Source organism: Ranitomeya imitator, chromosome 3 (assembly GCF_032444005.1).
Source record: "Ranitomeya imitator isolate aRanImi1 chromosome 3, aRanImi1.pri, whole genome shotgun sequence".
Classification (NCBI taxonomy): domain Eukaryota; kingdom Metazoa; phylum Chordata; class Amphibia; order Anura; family Dendrobatidae; genus Ranitomeya; species Ranitomeya imitator.
In genome coordinates this window covers 83,165,551-83,188,126 of record NC_091284.1, presented here as the reverse complement: position 1 = coordinate 83,188,126, position 22,576 = coordinate 83,165,551, and the positions used below count along the sequence as shown (strand labels likewise).

The window sequence follows — 22,576 nt, the reverse complement described above, 5'->3', positions numbered from 1 at the left end:
TCATTTTTATTTAAACATTCCAAAAATTCCTGTAAAACACCTGAAGGGTTAATAAACTTCTTGAATGTGGTTTTGAGCACCTTGAGGGGTGCAGTTTTTAGAATGGTGTCACACTTGGGTATTTTCTATCATATAGACCCCTCAAAATGACTTCAAACGAGATGTGGTCCCTTAAAAAAAATGGTGTTGTAAAAATGAGAAATTGCTGGTCAACTTTTAACCCTTATAACTCCCTAATAAAAAAAAATTTTGGTTCCAAAATTGTGCTGATGTAAAGTAGACATGTGGGAAATGTTACTTATTAAGTATTTTGCATGACATATCTCTGTGATTTAAGGGTATAAAAATTCAAAGTTGGAAAATTGCGAAATTTTCGCCAAATTTCCGTTTTTTCTCTCAAATAAACGCAAGTTATATCGAATAAATTTTACCACTAACATATGAAGTACAATACGTCACGAGAAAACAATGTCAGAATCGCCAAGATCCGTTGAAGCGTTCCAAAGTTATAACCTCATAAAGGGACAGTGGTCAGAATTGTAAAAATTGGCCTGGTCATTAACGTGCAAACCACCCTAGGGGCTTAAGGGGTTAATTTTTTGTGTCTGTGAACATAACTCATGTGACTTGCCAAAATGCTCCAGTTTTGTCTCATCTGTCCAAAGCACATTCTCCTAGAAGCTTTGTCACCTTCCAATATGCATTTTATCAAATTCCAGTCTCCTTTTTTATGATTTGCTTTAGACGGCATTTACTCCTTGGTCGTCTTCCATGAAGTCCACTTTGGCCAAGACAGCAAAGGATGGTGCGATCTGATATTGATGTACCGTGACCTTGTAGTTCATCTAGAATATCTTCGGAAGTTGTTCTGGGCTCTTTGGTTACCATGTGTATAATCCGTCCTTTGAATTTGTCATCAATTTTTCTTTTGCGACCTCGTCTAGGATGGATGGCGACAGTCCCATAGACCTTAAACTTCTGAATAGTATGTGTAGCTGTAGTAAAAGGAACATCAAGCTCTTTAGAGATGGTCTTACAACCTTTACCTTTAGCATGTTTGTCTATTTTTTTTCTTCATAGTCTCGCAAGACAACGCTCTCCTTATCTTTCTTTGCTTCGTGTTCATTGTGGTACAATCCATGATACCAAACAGCACAGTGACTACTTTTCACCCTATAAAATGACTGACTGATTGCAAGTTTGTAGACTCTGATGCTAATTACAAGACACATCATAGTTTTACATGTCTCCCTATGGTCAAATTACCGTATTTTCAATCTTTTCTGGGGGCACCATCATTTTTGTCCTAGCCATTTTCATTAGCTGAAACCACAATTCAGAAACAATGTCTGATTCTCATTAGTTGATATTCAGTAAACTTAAATTGAAAATAACTTTTGTCAGTTTCATGCTATTTCAGAGACCATTGTGGGTTTTTCTTATTTAAACAGAAGGGTACCAGCAATTTTTGTCCACATGTACAGTATATGCAAAATTTATTTGCTTGTTCTACTACCAGGACTGTATAAGAAACAACTACCTAATTTGCGGAGTCGTGGAGACCTGCTATATCTAAGACATTTCCTTCAAGTTAACAATATGTTCCAGATGGGAACATTTGGGTGTGAGAACGCACATCCGCTGATGCATAGATAATGTCTTTCAAGCTCTGTAGAGCATCAACGTATTTTTGTTGTCCAGTAGCAGCATTATGAGACCTTATGGACTTTGTTATAAATATTTACACTCACACATACATATATATATGCCCATTTTAAACCATGTTTTGTGGTTATAGAGCTCGGTATCCATGTCTGCACTCACTGTGTTTTATTTTTATGTGTTAGACTTTTTAGTAGTATTTGAGGGGCTTGTTTCAATTTCTTCAAAATAATAAAACTCTCATCCATGTTTTGCATCCTTTGTTGCAACTCAACTCGAAAGTAAAATTCTGTATACAGAAGGATGGTAACTGACAACTGGAAGAGCATGCTTTTCCTTAAAAAAAAAAATTATAAAATAAGTTTTCTTCAACCCATTTGCCAGTATTTTATCCATTTACTCCCTACTAGTGATGTGCGAGTGTCTTCGGCGTGCTCTAATAATATGTTAGAATCCCCGTAGTGCATGTATTGTGGCTGTTTGACAGCCGCAAAAAATGCAGTGATTGTCTGTTCTATAGGAAAGTCCTGCATGAGTTGCGTCTGTCTAACAGCCGAGAGACCTGCAGCCGCAGGGACACGAACATATTATTCGAGCACGCCAAAGTCACTCGGTTCACACACTAGCATGCTCAGATAGCACCTTATCCGACCACCACTACTACCTACACTTGTCCCCATTTTCAAAACTATGGGACTCTTAGGGTTTTTGAAGCAGGAAATGAGCAGAAACTATGAGTTTTTGAGGAGGATTTGGACGGTTTCTGCTCCCACATACTTTTAGGGACTGTTACAAAGTCTGCAAAGTTTCTCATTTTGATTATCATCAGAGGATACGTTAATCAAAATGCCTGATTGCCGGGGGTAAAAAAAAACTATAAATATTATTATATGATCATCAGAGTCCTATTATGGCAACAATGCATTACAATTCCACTAGTATATTGGACATGGCGGGCAGATTGATATCGTTTTAATATTTGTGTAAGCTTGTAATCAAACTTCTGCCCTTTCGATGCTTAGGAGTCCAGTGGGCGTTCCTATACAATTACTTCCGGCCTTCCTTGTAGGACTGCACATAGAGGTAGCTGACAATCACGGAGCTGGACCATTCAGTGGGCTCATAGACCCCAAAAAGAGCTGATCTGTGACTCCTGAAGTGAAAGGGGACAGAGTACCAGGGAGGGGTGGAGGTCAGGGGTGGAACTTAAACTTCCACCGAAATGTTGCCAACTGTACGGTCGTTGTTTGTGTCGACCACAAGAGGTTGGGTCTTTGTAAACAACTGAGTTGGCAATGCTACTCACAGAGAGCGGAATAGGAGTTACGGAAACTGAGACGCCCACTTGGCTGTTTTTGGAGTCTTGACCTCCTGTGGTCGGCACATAGACATGGGGATAACTGAGGTGGGAATAACCCTTTAAAGAGCTTTCCTGCAGAGTCAGACTGATTACTGTAAAGGACTGGTCTTAGCCGTTTCGCACTTGTAGATACCTTGTCTAGTTAATTATCAGCAGTATTGCCCTGTAATTTCCTATAAGTACCCTGGCCTCTAGACCACCTGTCTGAGAATCACATTCCCGAGCCGTGAAGGGAAATTAGAATACTTCCACTAATTATGTTTGTGCAGTCATGCAGGTTGAGTTATGGGTCACTAGCCATTTTTATGTTTTGTGCTGATTTGCATTCTTTTTCACAGAATTGGAAAAGAACTTGGCAGTCTGATCTCTCCAGAGCTTTTATGTTGTATTGAGGGCTTGTCATGAGCCAAAGTATAGTTTCTATTTTTCTAGATCCATTTCTTAGCATTGTGGACATAGGATGTAATATTTATTGTAGACCACTGACAAATCATCAGCACTAATGGAGGGGAAACTGAACGTCCTGTGATCCTTTTACGCGGGTGAAGGTGTAGCTGCAGGTTACGGAGGAAAAAATGTTCCATATAGTATTATACAAAAAAACTTACGGTATATAAGTAGACACAAGTATCACAGAACAGTGGTATTTTAGGTAATCTATTAATACTTCAGAAGACCACTTCTTTGAGACCAACCTCTTATACAGATCAGATTTGACGCTTCTCTTAAAATAATTTAAAAAAAAATTATAAAAAAAAAGTACGGTAAGTTAAACAATCACATAAAATTAAAAAATAAATACAAAGGGGTAATTCTTCCCTGTCCAACATTGGGCGTAATAATACGCCAATGTCGGACACCCTCCTCGCTGGAGCCCACATCTTTTCCGGCACATGTCAGCTGTTTTGAGCAGCTGGCATGTGCCTATAACAGCCGCGGGTGGAATCGTGATCCTCCCTGTTGTGAATTCTGCTTTAGGGTTCCCTCCAGTGGTTGTAGGTGGTAATGCAGTTGTCCCTGAGTTGCAGTCCTGGTCAGGTGTATCTGATGATTGCAGTTCTGACTGGGGTATTTAGGTGTGCAGGATTCATTAGTCCTTTCCAGTTGTCCATGGTTCTGGGAGGTTTTGGATCTTTGTCTGGTTCCTCCTGCCTTGCTGCCAATTCAGCAAAGATAAGTGTCTGGTTTTTGTTTCTGTGGCACACATGCTGTGTGCTTAATAATTCTGTGCTATTCATTTGTTTTCTCTTGTCCAGCTTAGATTGTGTTAGTGTTTTCTCAGTCTTGTTGGATTCTCTGGAGTTGCAGATATACGCTCCACATCTTTAGTTAGAAAGTGGAATTTTTTGTATTTTCTGCTGTGGATATTTTTTGAAGGGTTTTAATACTGACCGCTTAGTATTCTGTTCTATCCTTTCCTATTTTAGCTAGAGTGGCCTCTTTTGCTAAATCCTGTTTTTTGCCTGCGTGTGTCTTTTCCTCTACTACTCAGTCAATATTTGTGGGGGGCTGCCTATCCTTTGGGGTTCTGCTCTGAGGCAAGGTAGAATTCCCATTTCCATCTATAGGGGTATTTAGTCCTCCAGCTGTGTCGAGGTGTCTAGGAATTGTTAGGCACACCCCACGGCTACTTCTAGTTGCGGTGTTAAGTTCAGGATTTGCGGTCAGTACAGTTTCCACCAACTCCAGAGAAAGTTCCATGCGGCTCCAAGGTCACCGGATCACAACACCTCCCGTGGCTATTAACCCATTAATTGCCGCTGTCAAACTCTGACCGCGGCATTTAACACACGCTTCTGGCAATTGCGCTGGAAATCCGCCCATCGGTGACCCCCCGTGATCATGGGTCACCAACGGGTTGGCATGACAACCAGTGGTCTCCTGCCCAGTGGTCGGCCCTCATAGTTAGTCAGCATTTCTGCTACATACAGGCGATCTGATCATCATCTGTATGTAGCAGAGGTGATCGGGTTATGGCAGCTTCTAGTCTCCCATGGAGACTATTGAAGCATACCAAAAGTAAAAAAAATAACAAAAATTTTTAAATATAAAAATATTTTAAAAATATAACAGTTCAAATCACCCCCCTTTCTCCCCATTCAAAATAAAACAATAATACAAAAAATCAAACATGCGCATATTTGGTATCGCCACGTTCAGAATCGCCCGATCTATCAATATAAAAAAAATAATTATCCTGATCACTAAATGGCGTAACAAGAAAAAAAAAGTAAAAATGCCAGAATTAATTTTTTTTTGGTTGCCGCAACATTGCATTAAAATGCGACAACGGGTGTTCAAAAGATCACATCTGCACCAAAATGGTATCATTAAAAATGTCAGCTCCGCACACAGAAAATAAGCCCTCACAGAACTCGAGATCTCGAAAAATGGGGACGCTATTGGTATTAAAACATGATGCAAATTTAAATTTTTTTTCAACAAATTTTGGAATTTTTTTCATCACTTAGATAATTAAGAACCTAGACATATTTGGTGTCTATGAACTCATAATGACCTGGAGAATCCTAATGGTAGGTCAATTTTAGCATTTAGTGACCATAGTAAAAAAGCAAAACAAAAAGCCATTGTGGAATTGCACTTTTTTTTACAATTTCACTGCACTTGGAATTTTCCAGTACACAGTGTTAAAACCAATGGTGTTGTTCAAAAATACAACTTGTCCCGCAAAAAAACAAACACTCACATGGCCATATTGACCCCCCAAAAAAAATTTTGTGGCTGTGGGAAGAAGCGGAGCACAAAAATGAAACCGTAGAAACGAAAATACCTCCAGTCATAACAGGATTTAAGAAAAGTAGTAAGCCTGTGGTCGCAGGAATGGCTTTCATCTTTATAGAGCGAAGCACTCCAATAAGGAAAATGGTACACTTACATCGAACTGTATCTTGCAGAACGCACAATGACCATCATGGGCGAGCATGCTTGGCACTGCTCGATACTCGACTGAGAATCAGGGTGATTGATCGAGTAACGAGCAGTGCCAAGTATCGTGTGTTGCTCGAATTCCCATAAGTGAATTATCTGAGCCGGGCGGAGAGAGACACGAGTTTGCCCATTCACATCCATTATGCCCCGCGACTTGAGTCAAGCACGTCTGAGTGTCCGACATGCTAGGTTCGAGTAACGAGCACTCGAGCATTTGAGTGCTTGATCAACACTAACAATAATTCAAAATCTACTTTTAGATGAACATTCACACCCACAGGTCTCCCCTTGGTGATCTCCGAGAGAGCTGGTCAATGGAATATCAATTCTGGTCCCAAAAGAGATCTCCAATTTTCAGGATATCTGCCCACTTGGTTGTCCCAGGCGGGAAATATTAATGGCAATGCATATATGTCGATATTAATTTGGAGCTGATGCCTAGGCCGCCTAGGATAACATAAGAATAAAATAACAATTTCTTCAAAAATACCAAATTATTTTCTCATGACCCGTTCCCTTTAAGAGGAAAGCTCTTCAACATCTGCTACTTGGTTAAATTTTCAGTTGTTTCTTTAGTTGCTTGGAAACCAATCTGACAGTTCTCGTCATAGAGGTCTCCACATGATCTGGAAGTGACGCTTCACATATTTACACAGATGGAAATAGCAGAAATACCAATCTTTTATGATGCATCTAACTGGGGTCTGTGCGTCCCTGTAGCGGGGGGATACCCTGTGGAGGTGCAAAGCCTTGTACCAAGATTTCTTCAATCTTTTCATAGTACTATTATACTTTTCTACTTTTGGTTTTCATAAATATTTTGCTCAAAAATAGAATTTCCATTGGGTACGAAAAATAACAAAACTCTTGGCGCTCTTACCTTTCTCTATCTTGCTCTAGTAGATTGGTAAATTCATCACTTTTCTCCATATACTCCGTGTGCTTTCTCTTCTCGTCCTCTAGGTCATACAGGGTTTGTCTCTGGGACTTCTCCACCATTAGCAGCTGTTCTATCATTCTCTTGTGCGTGTCCTTGTGCTTCTCCACAACCTTATCCAGCTGAATGAGACAAGAAAGATTGGTCAGAAATAGCCATGGGCCATATTTTAGATTTATCTGGTTCCATTTGTGGATTGAAACCTGGATGCTATTGAGGTGTAACTCTGTAAGAAGAATCTACAAACTTCGTTCGTATTAGCTCATCCCTTAAATTATATATATATTTTTTAAAAATCCATTAATGATAAAATGTTGAGAAGTTGCGTAGGTTTAAAATTCTGGCGTAATAGCCTTGAAAAGTCATAAAATTTTGGCGAAACCCAGAGTTGCGCCAAAATCTTGCCACTTTTGCCAATTTTTCCCAAAATGGGTGAAACTGGGGCGTAACGGGGGGTGTAGCGAAGGTAGTTTGTCCAATTCATGATGATCAGCAGCATTTATTATGCCACAGATCTTCACCAGCAGGGGCTGGAGTAGGATTTGTTGCGAGGTTTACACAGATTTGCACGCTCCTGATCCTTGAAGAGGTATATGCTCAGTAAAACTTATATTTTATTCATTGAAATCCCTTGTGTGGGTATGTATATGAGTCCAGTGGTTGGTCCTATTCAGTGATTGACAGTCTTCCCTGTATGTATGCTTGTAGAGATGGCTGTCAGTCATTAGTAGGACCGCCCACTGGACTTGTAAACACACACCAGGGATTTCAGTTAATAAAATACAAGTCATGCGGAATCTTATCCCACAAACTTTATATATCATTCTGCTCAGCTTCTCCTCTACACCTTGCAATCCACAGATCGAGCTGCATGTACAACGTGACCTGTTCCCTTTAAAGATGACTTTTCACCAAATTTTTCATGTTCAACTGGACACACAGTGTAATAGTGGTTGAAGAGTAGAATAAAACTTTTGTCCAGTTAAGCATGAAAAATATGTGAACCTACGGCAATGGGTTTGTCGCCAGCCATACCGACCAAGCCCATGCTGGCCCACAGTGCGTCAGTATTTGTGCACAGAGGGTCTGCATTGGTACGTGGATTCTAGATTAATAACTGTTTAGTTAACCAAAAAGGCCACCATTTACGTAATTCTGCTCGTATTTTAGTCCTGTTATTTATAGGTTGGCTATCATTACAAAAACATCTCAGTGCACCCATATCTATTATATGAAGAGCAGCGTATATTGTTTATCTAGTGAAGGACCTTTTCTCTGCCTTTTGAGGTTTATTTGTGTTTTTTGGCTAGTTTCCATTAGAGCCAAAAGAGGGAAAACAAGTGATTTCTTCCCATCTGTTGGTTTACACTGTGCGCCGTCTACTGATGGTAATTACTGACAAGATTTACCCTGGAAACCATCCTCCATTAGTGTCGGCTTTTATAAAGATACTGCCAGGGTGTAATGTGAGTCTATGTCATTGCTATCCTTTGAGAGATTTTAATTTGCATTCTCAAAAATCGACGGATTGTGACGGAAGCTGAAAAACGCAAGTGTGAAAGTAGCCTTACACAATTACTAATTAGGAGTAGTGCTGTGTTGTGGAAAAGGACAGGGGTAAGATGGACTTTGACTTCGCCGCTTTTGTTCCCAGGAACGGTGGAGGTCTTTGGGATTTGGCCCTCACTAATCAGACAGTGAAGGCATTTCTAATCAGTATGTATGGTATTTGTGAGAAAATCAATTTAAAGAACCATTCCACACAAAACTGATAAATTTGGTAATACCTAAAGTGGGGCTGTAAGAAGTGCATTATTTCTCTTTTTTAAGCTGCCTTTTCAGGCTGTAAAGACAACTCTCATCCATATGACTTAACACATCCATGTAATACTACATTTCACATGTAGTGGTTGCTGCTGGCTGCACCTTCCCCCTTCAAGATCGTTGGCTCCAACCTGAAAAGAATGTCTCAAATTAGAACAAACCCGTTAAATAGAGATGAACAATTTTGATTTGCACCACCCTTGGCCACTGTCTGGCCTTCTGTGGTAGCTGGTCTTCACTCCTTTGGCTTCTTGGGCGCCTCTGAGGCTTACTAGCCCCGCAATGGCTAGTCACTAGGCCTCACAAGATATGACGTGTGTCTGAAGTGCCCAGGATGCCATTTCAAGGATTCCGGGAGCAAAAATGAAGACTGGCATCCAAGAAGGAGTGGATCGTTTTAGTGCAATGTAATCTGGAACGTAAAAAAAAGGGCCAACCTTGGACTGACCATGTGCATATCGCCAGTCGTAGGAGGCAGTGTTAGCCCATATTCGGACGTCCATATATCATTGACCTACCATGGATTAGCCATTAGTCTGATGACCTGAACTTGGCAAACTCGTAGAGTGTGGGTCAAGAAATCTGTGGCCAGTCCGTGCATCGTGGCACATACTCAGACTGCTATACTCGGCTGAATTCGTCTTTCATGTGTAATCTAGCACGTGGCTTACATTTCTTTTGCTATTATGGTCTTTTTTGGGAAATTTATAGAAATTCCTAATCAGCAAACGAGCCACAATGCATGTTGTTTAGAAACCAACGTAGTGAAAATCAGGACAATCTCCTGCTCCGCGTACGGCCAAGCACTGACATCATGTCCACATGTCAGAATAGATTTCTACCACTTCAGGCCTACAGAGAGACATCTTTGTAAATGGCTAAAATATTAGTCTTTCCAAGTTTAACATTTCAAGTTTTAATTGAAAGCAGATAGAGTTCAACTGGAAAGGTTACACTGTTAACAAAAGTGCTATGTCTGAAATCGGAGCGAGAGCTACGTCTTGACTGGCAGCTATTGAAGCGCCATTTCAAAGAAATATATTATCTGCTATTTTTCATTACTTCAAATATTATTTTTGCATTAAAAGCTTTAATAATGCCATGATTTATGCCAGGGCTGATGAATTAGAGCAATGATAGAATGAGATTTCAAATTAAAATTCTCTTCATGTTGGTAGTATAGGCGTGCAGAAAGAATTTTATTCTTATTACTTTCATGGTGTAGGGTGTCCCTGGCAATGGTAAAATAAATAGATGTGGTTTACATTAGGAAATGTATTCCTTGGGCTACGATTACTAAGATGACTGTTGGGGATACGTGACTCTACACACTTGTATGAAACATTACACTGTCCCGCCACTTTATATGGCAAACATGCTGGGATTTTTAAGCCCCACTTTAAGCTCCAAATTTTGAAGCCTCCATTTTATAAAATAAACTAATAATCAAGAACTTGCGTTTGTCTGTAAAAAGTGCTCTCTTTGTTGTGTGTAAATCACATGCCAACTTACTATGTGCAAATCTGTATCAAAAAAGATTTCTCATAAAGGGGTCGTCTTGTCTTTTCTTACTAGGATATGTCATCACTTTTTGATCTGCCTGGATCGGATCTCTTGTGCCACCTCCACCGAACCTGGGACTCAAGAGCAGCTATGCATCTTATTCACTGTTTTTCTCATCGCAACAGTGTTTACTCACCCAATTTAAAGGGGTTGTCTGCTACTCGGACAAACCCTTCTCAATACCTAGGTCTCCCCCTGGTAAAATGAAACCTATACTCCTCTACGGCTTCGGCGCTGTTCCAGCGATATCTTCATTGGGTCTCCCGGGGTTTGTGTGACATTATGTCATGTGATCCCTGGGGCCAGTCAGTGCTGTCTTTACTTTGCTCTCCTTTAGACGTAATTGACATCCGGAGGGTGTGAGAGAGCAGCCACAGATCTCACTTCTTCCAGATTTCTGATTTGTCAGACTGAGGGGAGAGTGAAGCCAGTACTGATTGACCGCAAGGAACGTGTGACATTACAATGTCACTCAAGTCCCAGGAGAGCCAGTACTGACACCACTAGAATGGCGCCAGCACCGGAGGTGAATATAGGTGTTATTTTCGTGGGGGGAAACATTGAGAAAGAGTTGTCAGAGTAGTGGACAACCTTTTTAAGTGAAAGGGGGCTAGCTGTAGTTCCCTGTACAATGGGTGACCTAAAGCGTCCCTGTGCAAAGAAAAGTATGTAGCTGAGACACATCACTGCATCCCTTCTAGTCTCCGGATCTGTGAAGGCCCCAGAGGACGGAATTCAGATATTCATAAAGTTAACATCTATTACAGTGGCTTGCGAAAGTATTAACTCCATTGGCACTTTTTGTGTTTTGCTACAACACAACCTGGATTTTCACTGTTTTTTGAGGGTTTGCATCAGTTCCTGTAAAGACCATGCCTACAACTGTAAACATTTGTTTTTCTTTTTATTGTGAAGCAAGCAACAAAGTAGGACAAAATAACTGAAAACTTCAGTGTGCATAACTATTCACCCCCCCCTAAAGTCAGTACTTTGTAGAGCCTCCTTTTGCAGCAATTACAGCTGCAAGTCACTTTGGATAAGTCTCTGTGAGCTTTTCACATCTTGCCACTGGAATTTTTGCCCATTCCTCAGGGCTAAACTGCTCCAGATTCTTCGTTAGATGGTTTCCTTTGGTGAACAGCAATTCTCAATTGGATTAAGGTCTGGGCTTTGACTAGGCCACTCGAAAATATTTACACATTAACCCTTAAACCCCTCGAGTGTTGCTTTTCCAGTGTGCTTGGGGTCATTGACTTGTTGGATGGTGAACCTCCATCCCAGTGTCAAATCCCTGACAGACTGAAACAGTTTTGCTCAAAAATATCCCTGTATTTTGCACCATCCATTTACCCCTGTCTCTGCTGAAGAAAAATATCCCCACAACGTGATGCTGCCACCACCATGTTTCACTGTGGGGATGGTGTTATTGGGATGATGAGTGATGTTGGTTTGGCACCAAGCATAGTGTTTACCTTGGTGTCCAAAAAGTTCAATTTTGGTGTCATCTGACCACAGCACCTTCCTCCATACATTTGTGGAGTCTCCCATATGTCTTTTTGCAATATCAAAATGAGCCTTCCAATTTTTTTCTGTAAGTAAAGGCTTTTTTTTCTGCCCCCTCTTCCATAAAGGCCACCTCTATGGAGTATATGGCTTATTATGTTCGTATCTCTGAAGCTCCTTCAGGGTTACCTTTAGTTTCTGTATTGCCTCTCTGATTAATTCCCTCCTTACCCGGGCTGAGAGTTTTTGTGGACGGCCCTCTCTTGACAGGTTTGTTGTGGTACCAGGTTCTTTCCATTTGATGATAATGGATGCAATTTTCGGGGCTGCACAGCAAAAGGGCTGAATACATATGCACGTGCCAATTTTTAGTTATTTAATCCCATAAATTTAGTTTATGCCTATATTTTTCTAATTTCAATTCGCCAACTTAGACTATTTAGTGCTGATGCATCACACACAAATATGATTACAAGAAAATTTAAACACCGGTTGTAAAAGAAAAATCGGTAAAAAGCTAAAGGAGTGAATACTTTTGCAAACCACTGTACATGCATAGTGTCATGGCCAAAAGTGTTGACACCTTTGAAGTTGTTCTAGGAGATTAAGTATTTCTCCTAGAAAATTATTACAATTACACATGTTTTCTTGTACACGTTTATTTCCTTTGTGTGTATTGGAACAACATAAAAAAGGCAAATTGTACATAATTTCACACAATACCCCCAAAATAGGCCGAAAAAAATTGTTGGCAACCTAAACTTAATGTTTGCACACATTATGTATGCAGTTTATTTCTCTGCCTTATTTTTTAAAGCATTCGCTTCTTCATCAGCATCTTATGGTATATGGATAGTATACTTAATCTCTAGTACCTTTTTTAAGACTTGCCCCATAATCAACATTTATCCGCTATCCACGGGATTGATAATAAACATGTGATTGCTGTGGGGCAGGAGACTGTGAGCAGTGAATTTAGCGTGGGTGACATTAGCTAAATTGAAGCAGACATATCGGTCGAAAGAAAAACGTAAGAAGTGTCAATAGTTTGAATTGTAAGACTTTTTTTCAAATACATGTCATTAGCAAGTCATGAGATTTTCCATGATGTTACAGGGATGCAGGTTTTGTTTTCATTTTACCAGAGTAATCGTGAAATCTGGTGACATTCTCTTCTTTGGGAAATGCCAACTCTGACGGATGATGATTCTATGCAACATCTGAATGGCAAATTGATCCTTAAACTCATGGCCTGTATTGGCGATTGAATAGATTAAATGAACAGTGAAAATTTATCTCACCAAGAGCCTGAACTCTGCTTTTAAGCCAAATATTGTTATTTATTGCCAATGTATTAAAATTTCCATGTGTATTTTGCAGCCCAGAGGTAGGATTAGAATACAACTGCTTCTAAAGGGTTAATCTGCAAGTAGAGGACAATGCTGCATCTCAAGGGTTAATTTGCAAAGGAAGGATTCCGTTAACTGTAAAGGGTTAATTGGAGTCTCTCACTACATACTTTTCACAGACAGTAATGTAATAACACAGATCTTTCCTGTGTTTACATGTTGCACACTTTTACTTTCACACTAGGTAGTGATATATTTCAGTTCGGAACAGGCACATTTCCGAGTACATGTAATATTAATTAAGTTTTCGTGATATTCAAAATTGACATCTAAAGCAAATGAAATTATTCTGCTGCCTTTAACTGTTTTAATTTTTTAAGATTCATGCTATAGCTACCTTAGAAATTCACATCATTCATACTCCCTCCATATCCAGCTCCTAATTTTTATGTGTGGAAATTCTAAGATAAACATATTTATTGTCATTACCCAGTACCACAAAATTAATCAAACCATGAAAGTAATAAAATGTTAATAAAAATAAATACGTACAGATGTAAAAGTAAACCTGGCTCCACTACCACTTTCATGGGGCCATAGGCACTCGCTTATCGCTCCTAAATTTGTATTTTGTGGCTGCAACAATTACTGGCTTGTAAGTCTATATAGAAATATCAGAGCTCTATTTCCCGACCATGAAAGTATGAAGAGATGTTAATATGCTAATATTGAATTTAACATCACCCCTATAAAGATGTTTAAGAGTAAAATATTGAGCAGTTCTTTAATCTCCGCAGCATTTTTGGTTTTGTTAAACTTTATGCTCCGTGATCCAGCCATACACACCTCACACATTGGCTTTTCGTAGATATCTTCTTGCCACTGTGTAGCATTTGCTTGGATTGCATCTCTCTGAAGGGCTTCCAAGACTCGTTTTGGAGTTACAAACCCATATTGAGCTTCTAGTAGAGCCAGGTCAATTTTTTCTGCCTTCAGCACAGATATGACTTCATCTCGAGCCTAAAGGAAGAAAAATGTACTTTTTAGTAGCCATCTAACTTACATCCTAGAAACAAAGAAGGTGTTGTGGCTTATATCCATAGTCATGTTTCAAGACTCGTTAAAGGATTGGACATTGACTCTTAGGGTTTCCACCTTCAATGCAGAGACCGTTTTCATCCTTCTTGAGGAAATTAAATTTGCCACAACCACTGAGTTTTTTTTAATAGATCTTCTAAAATCCTCCTCAAATACCGCTTAAAATCTGTTCCCAACAGAGCCGCTAACATGTGGCCAGAACGTAATGTGAACATAGCCTAAACCCAAAAGTCCTAGAATATGAAACTATCTAGTGGGAAATGACTTTACAGTGGAGAGTTGCACAGACGTGACTGTAGACGGACTCTCATTCTGTGTGAATTGTATGTAGATCTCCAACAACCATGGGAAATATCAATCAAGAGCATCTCCAAGATTTGTTGCATCAAAGAAGTCCTTGGTCACTATGGACATAAACTCACATTACATGGAGAATAAGTGCTCCTGTTTCGTTGCTTAGTGTAAAGCGTTTGGCTATAAATTAGACAAAACTGAAAAAAGTTGAACTGGAAATGACAGCCACACTGTATAATAAAATAAGAGCTTCACTTCCCACAGGGCCGAAAATCATTTAACTGAAGCTAATATTGTCCTCCCTGTCTGTGATGAGGAGAGGATATGCATACCATTAGCATGTAATAATGACAGCACTTTAACATGTAATTTATAGGATCAGCAGATGCTGGCAAGACAGACCCATATTTATATCCCAAATATATAGCCTGTTTATTGCCTGAAGGATGATCTATGACTTACTTGTAGCTCTCCCTCCAGCACGCTAAGAAGGAACAGCAGGTCATCCCGAGAGAGGTCATCTGCCTTTCTGCTAGAGGCCTTTTGTTTCCGATCTGATTTCTGACTTCTTAGGATTGTCCCCGTCTCAGAAATATAGTCTCGCTCCTTCTTACTCCTGTTCCTTTTAATAGTATCGGTGTCCTCGTGGATTCGTTGGTAGATGTTTTCTTCTCTACAGGTCATTGTCTTGTCTGGACACTCAATGCTGTTACTTTCTGGTCGCATTTTTAGAAAGCTGCCAAAACATAAGTGTGAAAATTATTTTTATTTTTTTTATTTTAATAAATCGTATATCAGATAGAGCACCAACACATTCCATAGCCCTGTACACTGATCATGACAATGGCAATAGTGCCTTGTCTGTATATGAAAAATGAGTGACTCTTTACGATTATACTCAGACTATATGCATCGGTCCAGAAATTTGCCATGGTCAGGCTAGGTGCACACTATGTGAATAGCATGTGTCGTTACGTGCCCATAGGAGACCAGTCACCAGTCAGAAGCTAAAAGTGTATGTCGGTCTCTTTCTGGATGGCATACTGTTTAATTGTAACGGGAAAATGCTGCAGACTTTCCGTTCCTATACCAAGCTCCACTACAAAGAGACATATACCATGCAGTATGCATTTATTTACAACGGTTCCCTATGGTGGACTGATGCCTAGGACGCCATCTTGACCAATCATTTTTGTTGAACAGTACTAACCAAGATTTAACTGAGATTTTTCAATGAAAAAATGCAGTAACCATCACCTATCCAAGAGTTGAATGGAGAAGCTGGTTGCACATGTTCTATGCTGCTTCATTCATAGTCTGACACTATTGAAGATAGTGTAGCTCTGCTCTTGGCCATCAACATGACTCCCGTAAACAATGGATGGAGCAGGAGCGCACATGTAAGGGTACCGTCACACAGTGCAATTTTCATCACTACGACGGTACGATCCGTGATGCTCCAGCGTCGTAACAATATCGCTCCAGCGTCGTAGACTGCTGTCACACTTTGCAATCTACGACGCTGGAGCGATAATTTCATGACGTATGTGCGATGTAGAAGCCGTTGGTTACTATGCGCACATCGTATACGATTGTCAGACACTGCGATCTCGTAACTATATCGCTCGAACGTCACGAATCGTGCCGTCGTAGTGATCAAAATTGCACTGTGTGACGGTACCCTATGACCAGCCGCCCAATTCAATTCCTCCTGGCTGTGGTATCGCGCCTAGAGGAGAGAGGGCCGCATACGTACCCCCTGATCTGGCAATCAGTGAGGGTCCTAGTGGTGGAAACCAAACCTTGCTAAACAGTTATGACCTACTAGATTGTGGCCCGATTCTAACGCATCGGGTATTCTAGAATATGCATGTCCCGGTAGTATATGGACAATGATGATTCCAGAATTTGCGGCAGACTGTGCCCGTCGCTGATTGGTCGAGGCAACCTTTATGACATCATCGTCGCCATGGCAACCATTATGACATCGTCGCTGTGCCCGTTGCTGATTGGTCGAGGCCGCCAAGCCTCGACCAATCAGAGACGCGGGATTTCTACGTCGATACTGTGCCGGTCGCTGATTGGTCGAGGCCTGGCGGCCTCGACCAATCAGAGACGCGGGATTTCCAGGACAGACAGAAAGACAGACGGAAAAACCCTTAGACAATTATATATATAGATTGAGTGGATAGAGGACAATTATTGTCTACTGGAATACCTCTTTAAGATCCCCTTTCCTAATTGGATGAATTTTCCATGGCAAGAATATTGCCGTCCTAAAATATTATGCATGTTCAGTGTTATCTGGTTTTCTTAATATTGGGTATTATCCTATTAGAGGGTATACAGAAAATAAGGGACAACTTGCTGATCACTGAGAGTCCGACTGCTAGGACCCTTGGCGATCCCAAGATAAGGGCTCTGGAATCCCGACAATGGGACTGTTCAGCTCCATCTTGAATGGAGTGGAGGTGGATGTGATCGGCCTCCGCTTCTCTCTGGTCTATAGGAATGCCAAGCATAGTGCTCAGCTTTTTCCGGAAGGCCTGGAGAATTGAATGGAGTGGAGGCTGAGCATGTGCACTTCCACTCCATTCAGGCCAGGCTTGCAGCCCTAGGGTTTCCTGAGGGTCTCGGCAGTCCATCCCCCAGCGATCCACAAATAATCGCTGTTATATATATTTTTTGTGTGGAATAACCCTTTAATGGGAGTGTGAAGTCCGTTGTCTCATCACTGACAACCCCTATAACATTACAGGTTTAGAAACTTTCAGCTACCTGCAGTGGACATGGATCCCAAGAACCCAAAAAACAGTGAGGTTTCTGGGCATTTTGCAAGAGCACTTATTTAACATTAAGATTACGGTTGGTCTAGATAGTCGTCCACCCCTAGGACAACCTAGACTACTCTGCTTAGCATCTACATGGACTGCAAAGATACCACCAGGCATTACGGCAAACTCATCTGGGTTGAATTATTATCCAGATTTCTCGTAATCATTCCTGACCATTTTTGGGGGTCAGTGAGCCTTCATTTTGTAACGTAATCTTCTGAAATACCCATCTTATATGTAATTACAATTTGGAAATCTTTGAGACTGTTCATTAGTAGGTGGAGATAATGCAGACATATGTAGGTTATATGCCAGTGTATGACACACTCCATTGTAATGCGTGTGATCATATAGATGTCTAAATCCGGAATTATCTGATAACCACTTTTTTACTTACTTTTGTAACCTCGTCTAGAATAACATAATCTTTACTATGATGTCATCGGAACAGTTCACCTCAGGACTACTGTCATTGACTCCCAGGCTCAGACGGCAATGTAACAACGGAGCATTTATAGAAGAATATTTTATGTATGAATTAACAGTCGACCACAAACCAGCATGTCCTTAAAGTGGTTTGTTAAGGCGGAGATCAAAACAATCCACTTCTGTGTGATGATGTGGAAGCGTGTCTTCGCAATGAACTCATGTCTGCCAAGTTCACCAAGGACTATCCATGGCCGCGTTTCTGGAGTTTATAAAGTGAGGGATTTCACTTGTGGCTAAAATTCATCCAGCCAATTGTCTTAATGATGTCTGTGTGTCTCACGATATAAACTTCCCAACATTTTTTAATTCTTTCTTTGGCCATTTTGTTGCTGAGTGTGTCATACACAATACTGTCTGGAAAAATGGACCTACGGTATATAAATAACAACGTTTCCAATTACTGCAAAGTAAAAATGTTTTCCAAAAAAAGTGTTAATAGTTTAGTATTATCAATAAGCAAAATGAATGAACAAAAGCTAAATCTAAATCAAATTAATATTTGATGCAACCTCCCTTTGCCTTCAAAAGAGCATTTGTTTTTTTCCAGGTAGGCATGGAGGTTGTTCCAAACATCTTGGAGAACTAACCACAGATCTTCTGTGGAGGCCATATCGTTACTGCTAGGACTCCTTGTTCTTCTTTACAATGAACATAGTTCTTAATGACATTGGCTGTATGTTTGGGGTCGTTAAACTGATGCATAATAAATTTGGAGCCAATCAGACGCCTCCCTAATGCTATTGCATGAGGGTTAAAGGGGTATGCCAAGATTCTATCCCAATATGTATTAGGTACAGTAGCATGTAAAAGTTTGGGCACAAAATTTATGGTATTGTGAACAGTTAAAGATGACATTTCCGTTGTATTTTAGGCAACTATATATATATCTAGATAATAATATATCCGCGCTAGGAGCAATACCCTTTCATTAAACAATGGACCAATGAATAGCCTGTCAAGTCTTAATTACCTATCAGCCCCACTTTTATCTATGGTTGTACCTTTCAAGCACCATATAGACCTTCAGTCTTTTTCATTCAGTTTTACCCACTGGGTGTATTTTAATGTAAATTGCCGTCCCAATATGGATACTATAATATAAAGAATATTTCAATATTATAAGGGCGCACTTGCTAAACAAATCCTACCAAGAGGATATATGAAATCTATATAAAAGAAAAACACAAGGAACTGTATATGGAACAATAAAGTTACACCGAAGAACCTAACCCGAACAACGTTACCTCCTGTGATCCGGTTACTTTCTCTCTATTGCGTTGCTTAATGAAGTCCTCCTCCTATGGTCGGACCTTCAAGTGAGTTCGGGAGCTTCGGCGGGCGGTGAACGCTGCTCCGGCCGGAAGCAGCGCTCTAACACGGCCGCTATTTGTGTTTAGGCAGCGTGAAATAGCTGCGCGCTGTGAAAGTTAGCCGCTAGGTATCCCGACAGTGCAGGACCTAGCGTGACGTCACAGTCACGTGAGCACACACGTGACCGGCTACGGATAGCACAATAGACCAAAAGCCGACGCGTTTCGGAATAAACGTATTCCTTCCTTCTTATATATCTATATAATTGTCTAAGGGGTACTTCCGTCTGCATCAATATGCAGCATCAATAGTAAAAAGATCTAACGTTAAAAATAATTAAAAAAAATAAAAAATCATTATATTCTCACCTTCCGGCCCCTTTCCTGCTCCTCGCGACGCTCCCTGTTAAAAAAAAAAAAAAAAAAAGAATTAAAATAAAAAATAGTTATATATTCACCATCCAGCAGCCCCTGGATCCAGCCCAGGCGTTTAGCGATGCTCCTCGCGACGGTCTGGTCCCAAGAATCCATTGCGGCAATGACCGGAGATGACGTAGCGGTGACCGCTACGTCATCTCCGCTCATTGCCGCAATGGATTCTTGGGACCAGACCGTCGCGAGGAGCATCGCTAAACGCCTGGGCTGGATCCAGGGGCCGCCGGATGGTGAGTATATAACTATTTTTTATTTTAATTCATTTTTTTAACAGGGATGTGGTGCCCACATTGCTATATACTACGTGGGCTGTGTTATATACTACGTCTCTGCTATATACTACGTGGACTGTGCAATATACTACGTGGCTGTGCAATATACTACGTGGCTTGGCAATATACTACGTGGGCTGTGTTATATACTACATGGGCTGTGTTGTATACTGCGTGGCCTGTGTTATATACTACATATCTGTGCTATATACTACGTGCGCTGTGCTATATACTATGTGGGCTGTGTTATATACTACGTGGCTGTGCTATATACGATGTGGGCTGTGTTATATACTGCGTGGGCTGTGCTATATACTATGTGGGCTGTGTTATATACTACATGGCTTTGCTATATACTACGTGGGCTGTGTTATTTACTGCATGGGCTGTGTTATATACTGCATGGCCTGTGTTATATACTATGTGGCTGTGCTATATACTACGTGGGCTGTGTTATATACTACGTGGCTGTGCTATATACTACATGGGCTGTGTTATATACTACATGGGCTGTGCTATATACTGCATGGGCTGTGTTATATACTTACGTGGCTATGCAATATACTACGTGGCTGGACAATATACTACGTGGCTGTGTTATATACTACTTGGGCTGTGTTATATAATGTAATGCTGTAGATAAGCTCCCGATGTATCCTGAAAGATGAGGAAAAGAGGTTAGATTATACTCACCCATACATCATAGTTTGTCTGCCCTGTTGAGGGTAGAGCAAACTACTTAAGTGCACAGACGCCGGGAAAGGTCAGAGAGGCCCGGGGCCTGCGCACTGCAGCACTTTGCTCTGCCCTCAACAGGGCAGACAAAGTATGCCTGCACCGGAGCCGCAGCGTGAATATGAGAAGAGGATGTCATCGTAAGAAGATGGGAGGCCCCGGACCGGACCGTGACGCCCATCGGACCAAAATCTGACCGGGACCGCCCCTGGGTGAGTATAATCTAACCTCTTTTTCTCATCTTTCAAGATACATTGGGGACTTATCTACAGCATTACAGAATGCTTTAGGTAAGCCTCTGATGCTGGTGGGCTTAGCTCACCTTCGATTTTGGGGGTGACAGGTTCCCTTTAATTAGCCTATTAGGATTATGGCTTGTTCACTATCATCGACAGAAAAGGCCATGGAATGCAAATTTCCCAACTTTAAAAAAACGAGCCTCCTCTAACCTTGTGCCAAAAAACAGCAGCCGTGGGTTCTTCTAAGCAGCTGCCTAGCACTCTGAAAATGATAATGGTGGAGGCCCACAAAGCAGGAAAAGGCTATAAGAAAATAGCTAAGTGTTTTCAAGCTGCCCTTTACTCAGTTCGAAATGTATTTAAGTAATGGCAGTTAACAGAAACAGTGGAAATCAAGATAAGGTCTGGAAGACCAAGTAAAATTTCTGTGAGAGCTGCCCATGGGGTTGCTTAAACGGCAAATCAGACCCCCCGCTTGAATGCAAAAGACTGTCAGAAAGATTTAGCAGACTCTGGAGTTGACCACTTTATTCCTTTTGTAGGAACTCTGAACCATGCCAGGTGCTTGCCATTTATTTAGCCCACATCACAGTCACAGACAAACAATTTCACAACCTTGGGGTTTTCTGTTTTTGCATTTTAATTTTTCGCTCCCCTTATTCCTAAAGCCTTAACTTTTTTATTTTTCAGTCAATATGGCCATGTGAGGGCTTTTTTGCAAAATGAGTTGTGACGCTAGTCACTACTCACAGACCACTGGCGGACACAGACAGAAAAGGGCCCCTGTGCAAGAACAATACATGGGTCCTTTGCAGACCAAGATCTCCTAAAAATGCAAAACTGCACCTACTTTGGAGGTATAAATGGTCCCCCTCACCTCTAGGGCCCCTGTGCAGTTTCACCAATGATATGTCCGCCCCTGTCACAGACAGATTGTGAGGCAGAGAAGTCAGACGTTCCATGGTCAGTACCAAGAGAGCACGTAGAATACCAAGGGAAAAGACAAAGGCATAAGTAAGATCATGGTCCTGGGTCAAAAATCCAGGAGATAGCGGATAAAGGCAAAAGGGCAAGACAAAGGATAGAACAAGATCCAAAGATCAGAACACGAAACAACTGAATCAGGCAAAGAGGAAGCAGAAACTACATCTAGCAGGCTCAGAGGCAAACAGCTCCGTTACATAGCTTAGGCAATCTCCAATCACTCACTTTACCGGAGGAATCGTAACATCGTATAGTATAGTGGAAAACGACACAAAAATTCCAAGTGCTGTGTGAAATTGTAAACAAAAGTGAATTCCACAATTGTTTTTTGGGTGGTTTTTACCATGTTAGCTAAATGGTAAAACTGACCTACCATAATGATTCTCCAAGTCATTAGGAGTTCATAGACACCAAACATGTACAGGTTCTTTTTTATTTAAATGGTGAAAATAAAAATTCCAAAGTTTGTAAATTAACAACAACAACAAAAAAACGCACCATTTTCCGAGACCCGCAGCGTTTCCTTTTTTTGAGATCTGGAGTTGTGTGAGGGCTTATTTTTTTTTGCGCGCCGAGCTGACTTTTTTATTGATACGATTTTGGGTTAGATGCAATTGATCACGTTATTGTATTTTATTGCAGTGTTGTGGCAACCCAAAATACATAATACCTGCGTCTTTATTTTTGTCCCCTTGTTATGCCATTTACAGATTGGATTAATTATTTTGATATTTTGATA

At 40.8% G+C, this 22,576-nt stretch overlaps 2 protein-coding genes across 3 annotated transcripts in view; one reads left to right on the top strand and one right to left on the bottom strand.

Annotated features, from left to right (window-relative positions):
• The window catches only part of FILIP1L (filamin A interacting protein 1 like), a 156,370-nt gene extending 141,095 nt beyond the window's left edge, over nt 1-15,275 (bottom strand). The window contains exons 1-3 of the mRNA XM_069761019.1: nt 15,002-15,275; nt 13,994-14,167; nt 6,852-7,030 (exon numbers count right to left, since the gene is read on the bottom strand). Of these exons, the coding sequence (XP_069617120.1) occupies nt 6,852-7,030; nt 13,994-14,167; nt 15,002-15,265 (617 nt within the window). The 5' untranslated portion in view covers nt 15,266-15,275. The remainder of the gene's footprint in view (nt 1-6,851; nt 7,031-13,993; nt 14,168-15,001) is intronic.
• CMSS1 (cms1 ribosomal small subunit homolog) overlaps nt 1-22,576 on the top strand; it is a 400,717-nt gene that overhangs the window by 151,397 nt on the left and 226,744 nt on the right. The window lies entirely within an intron of this gene.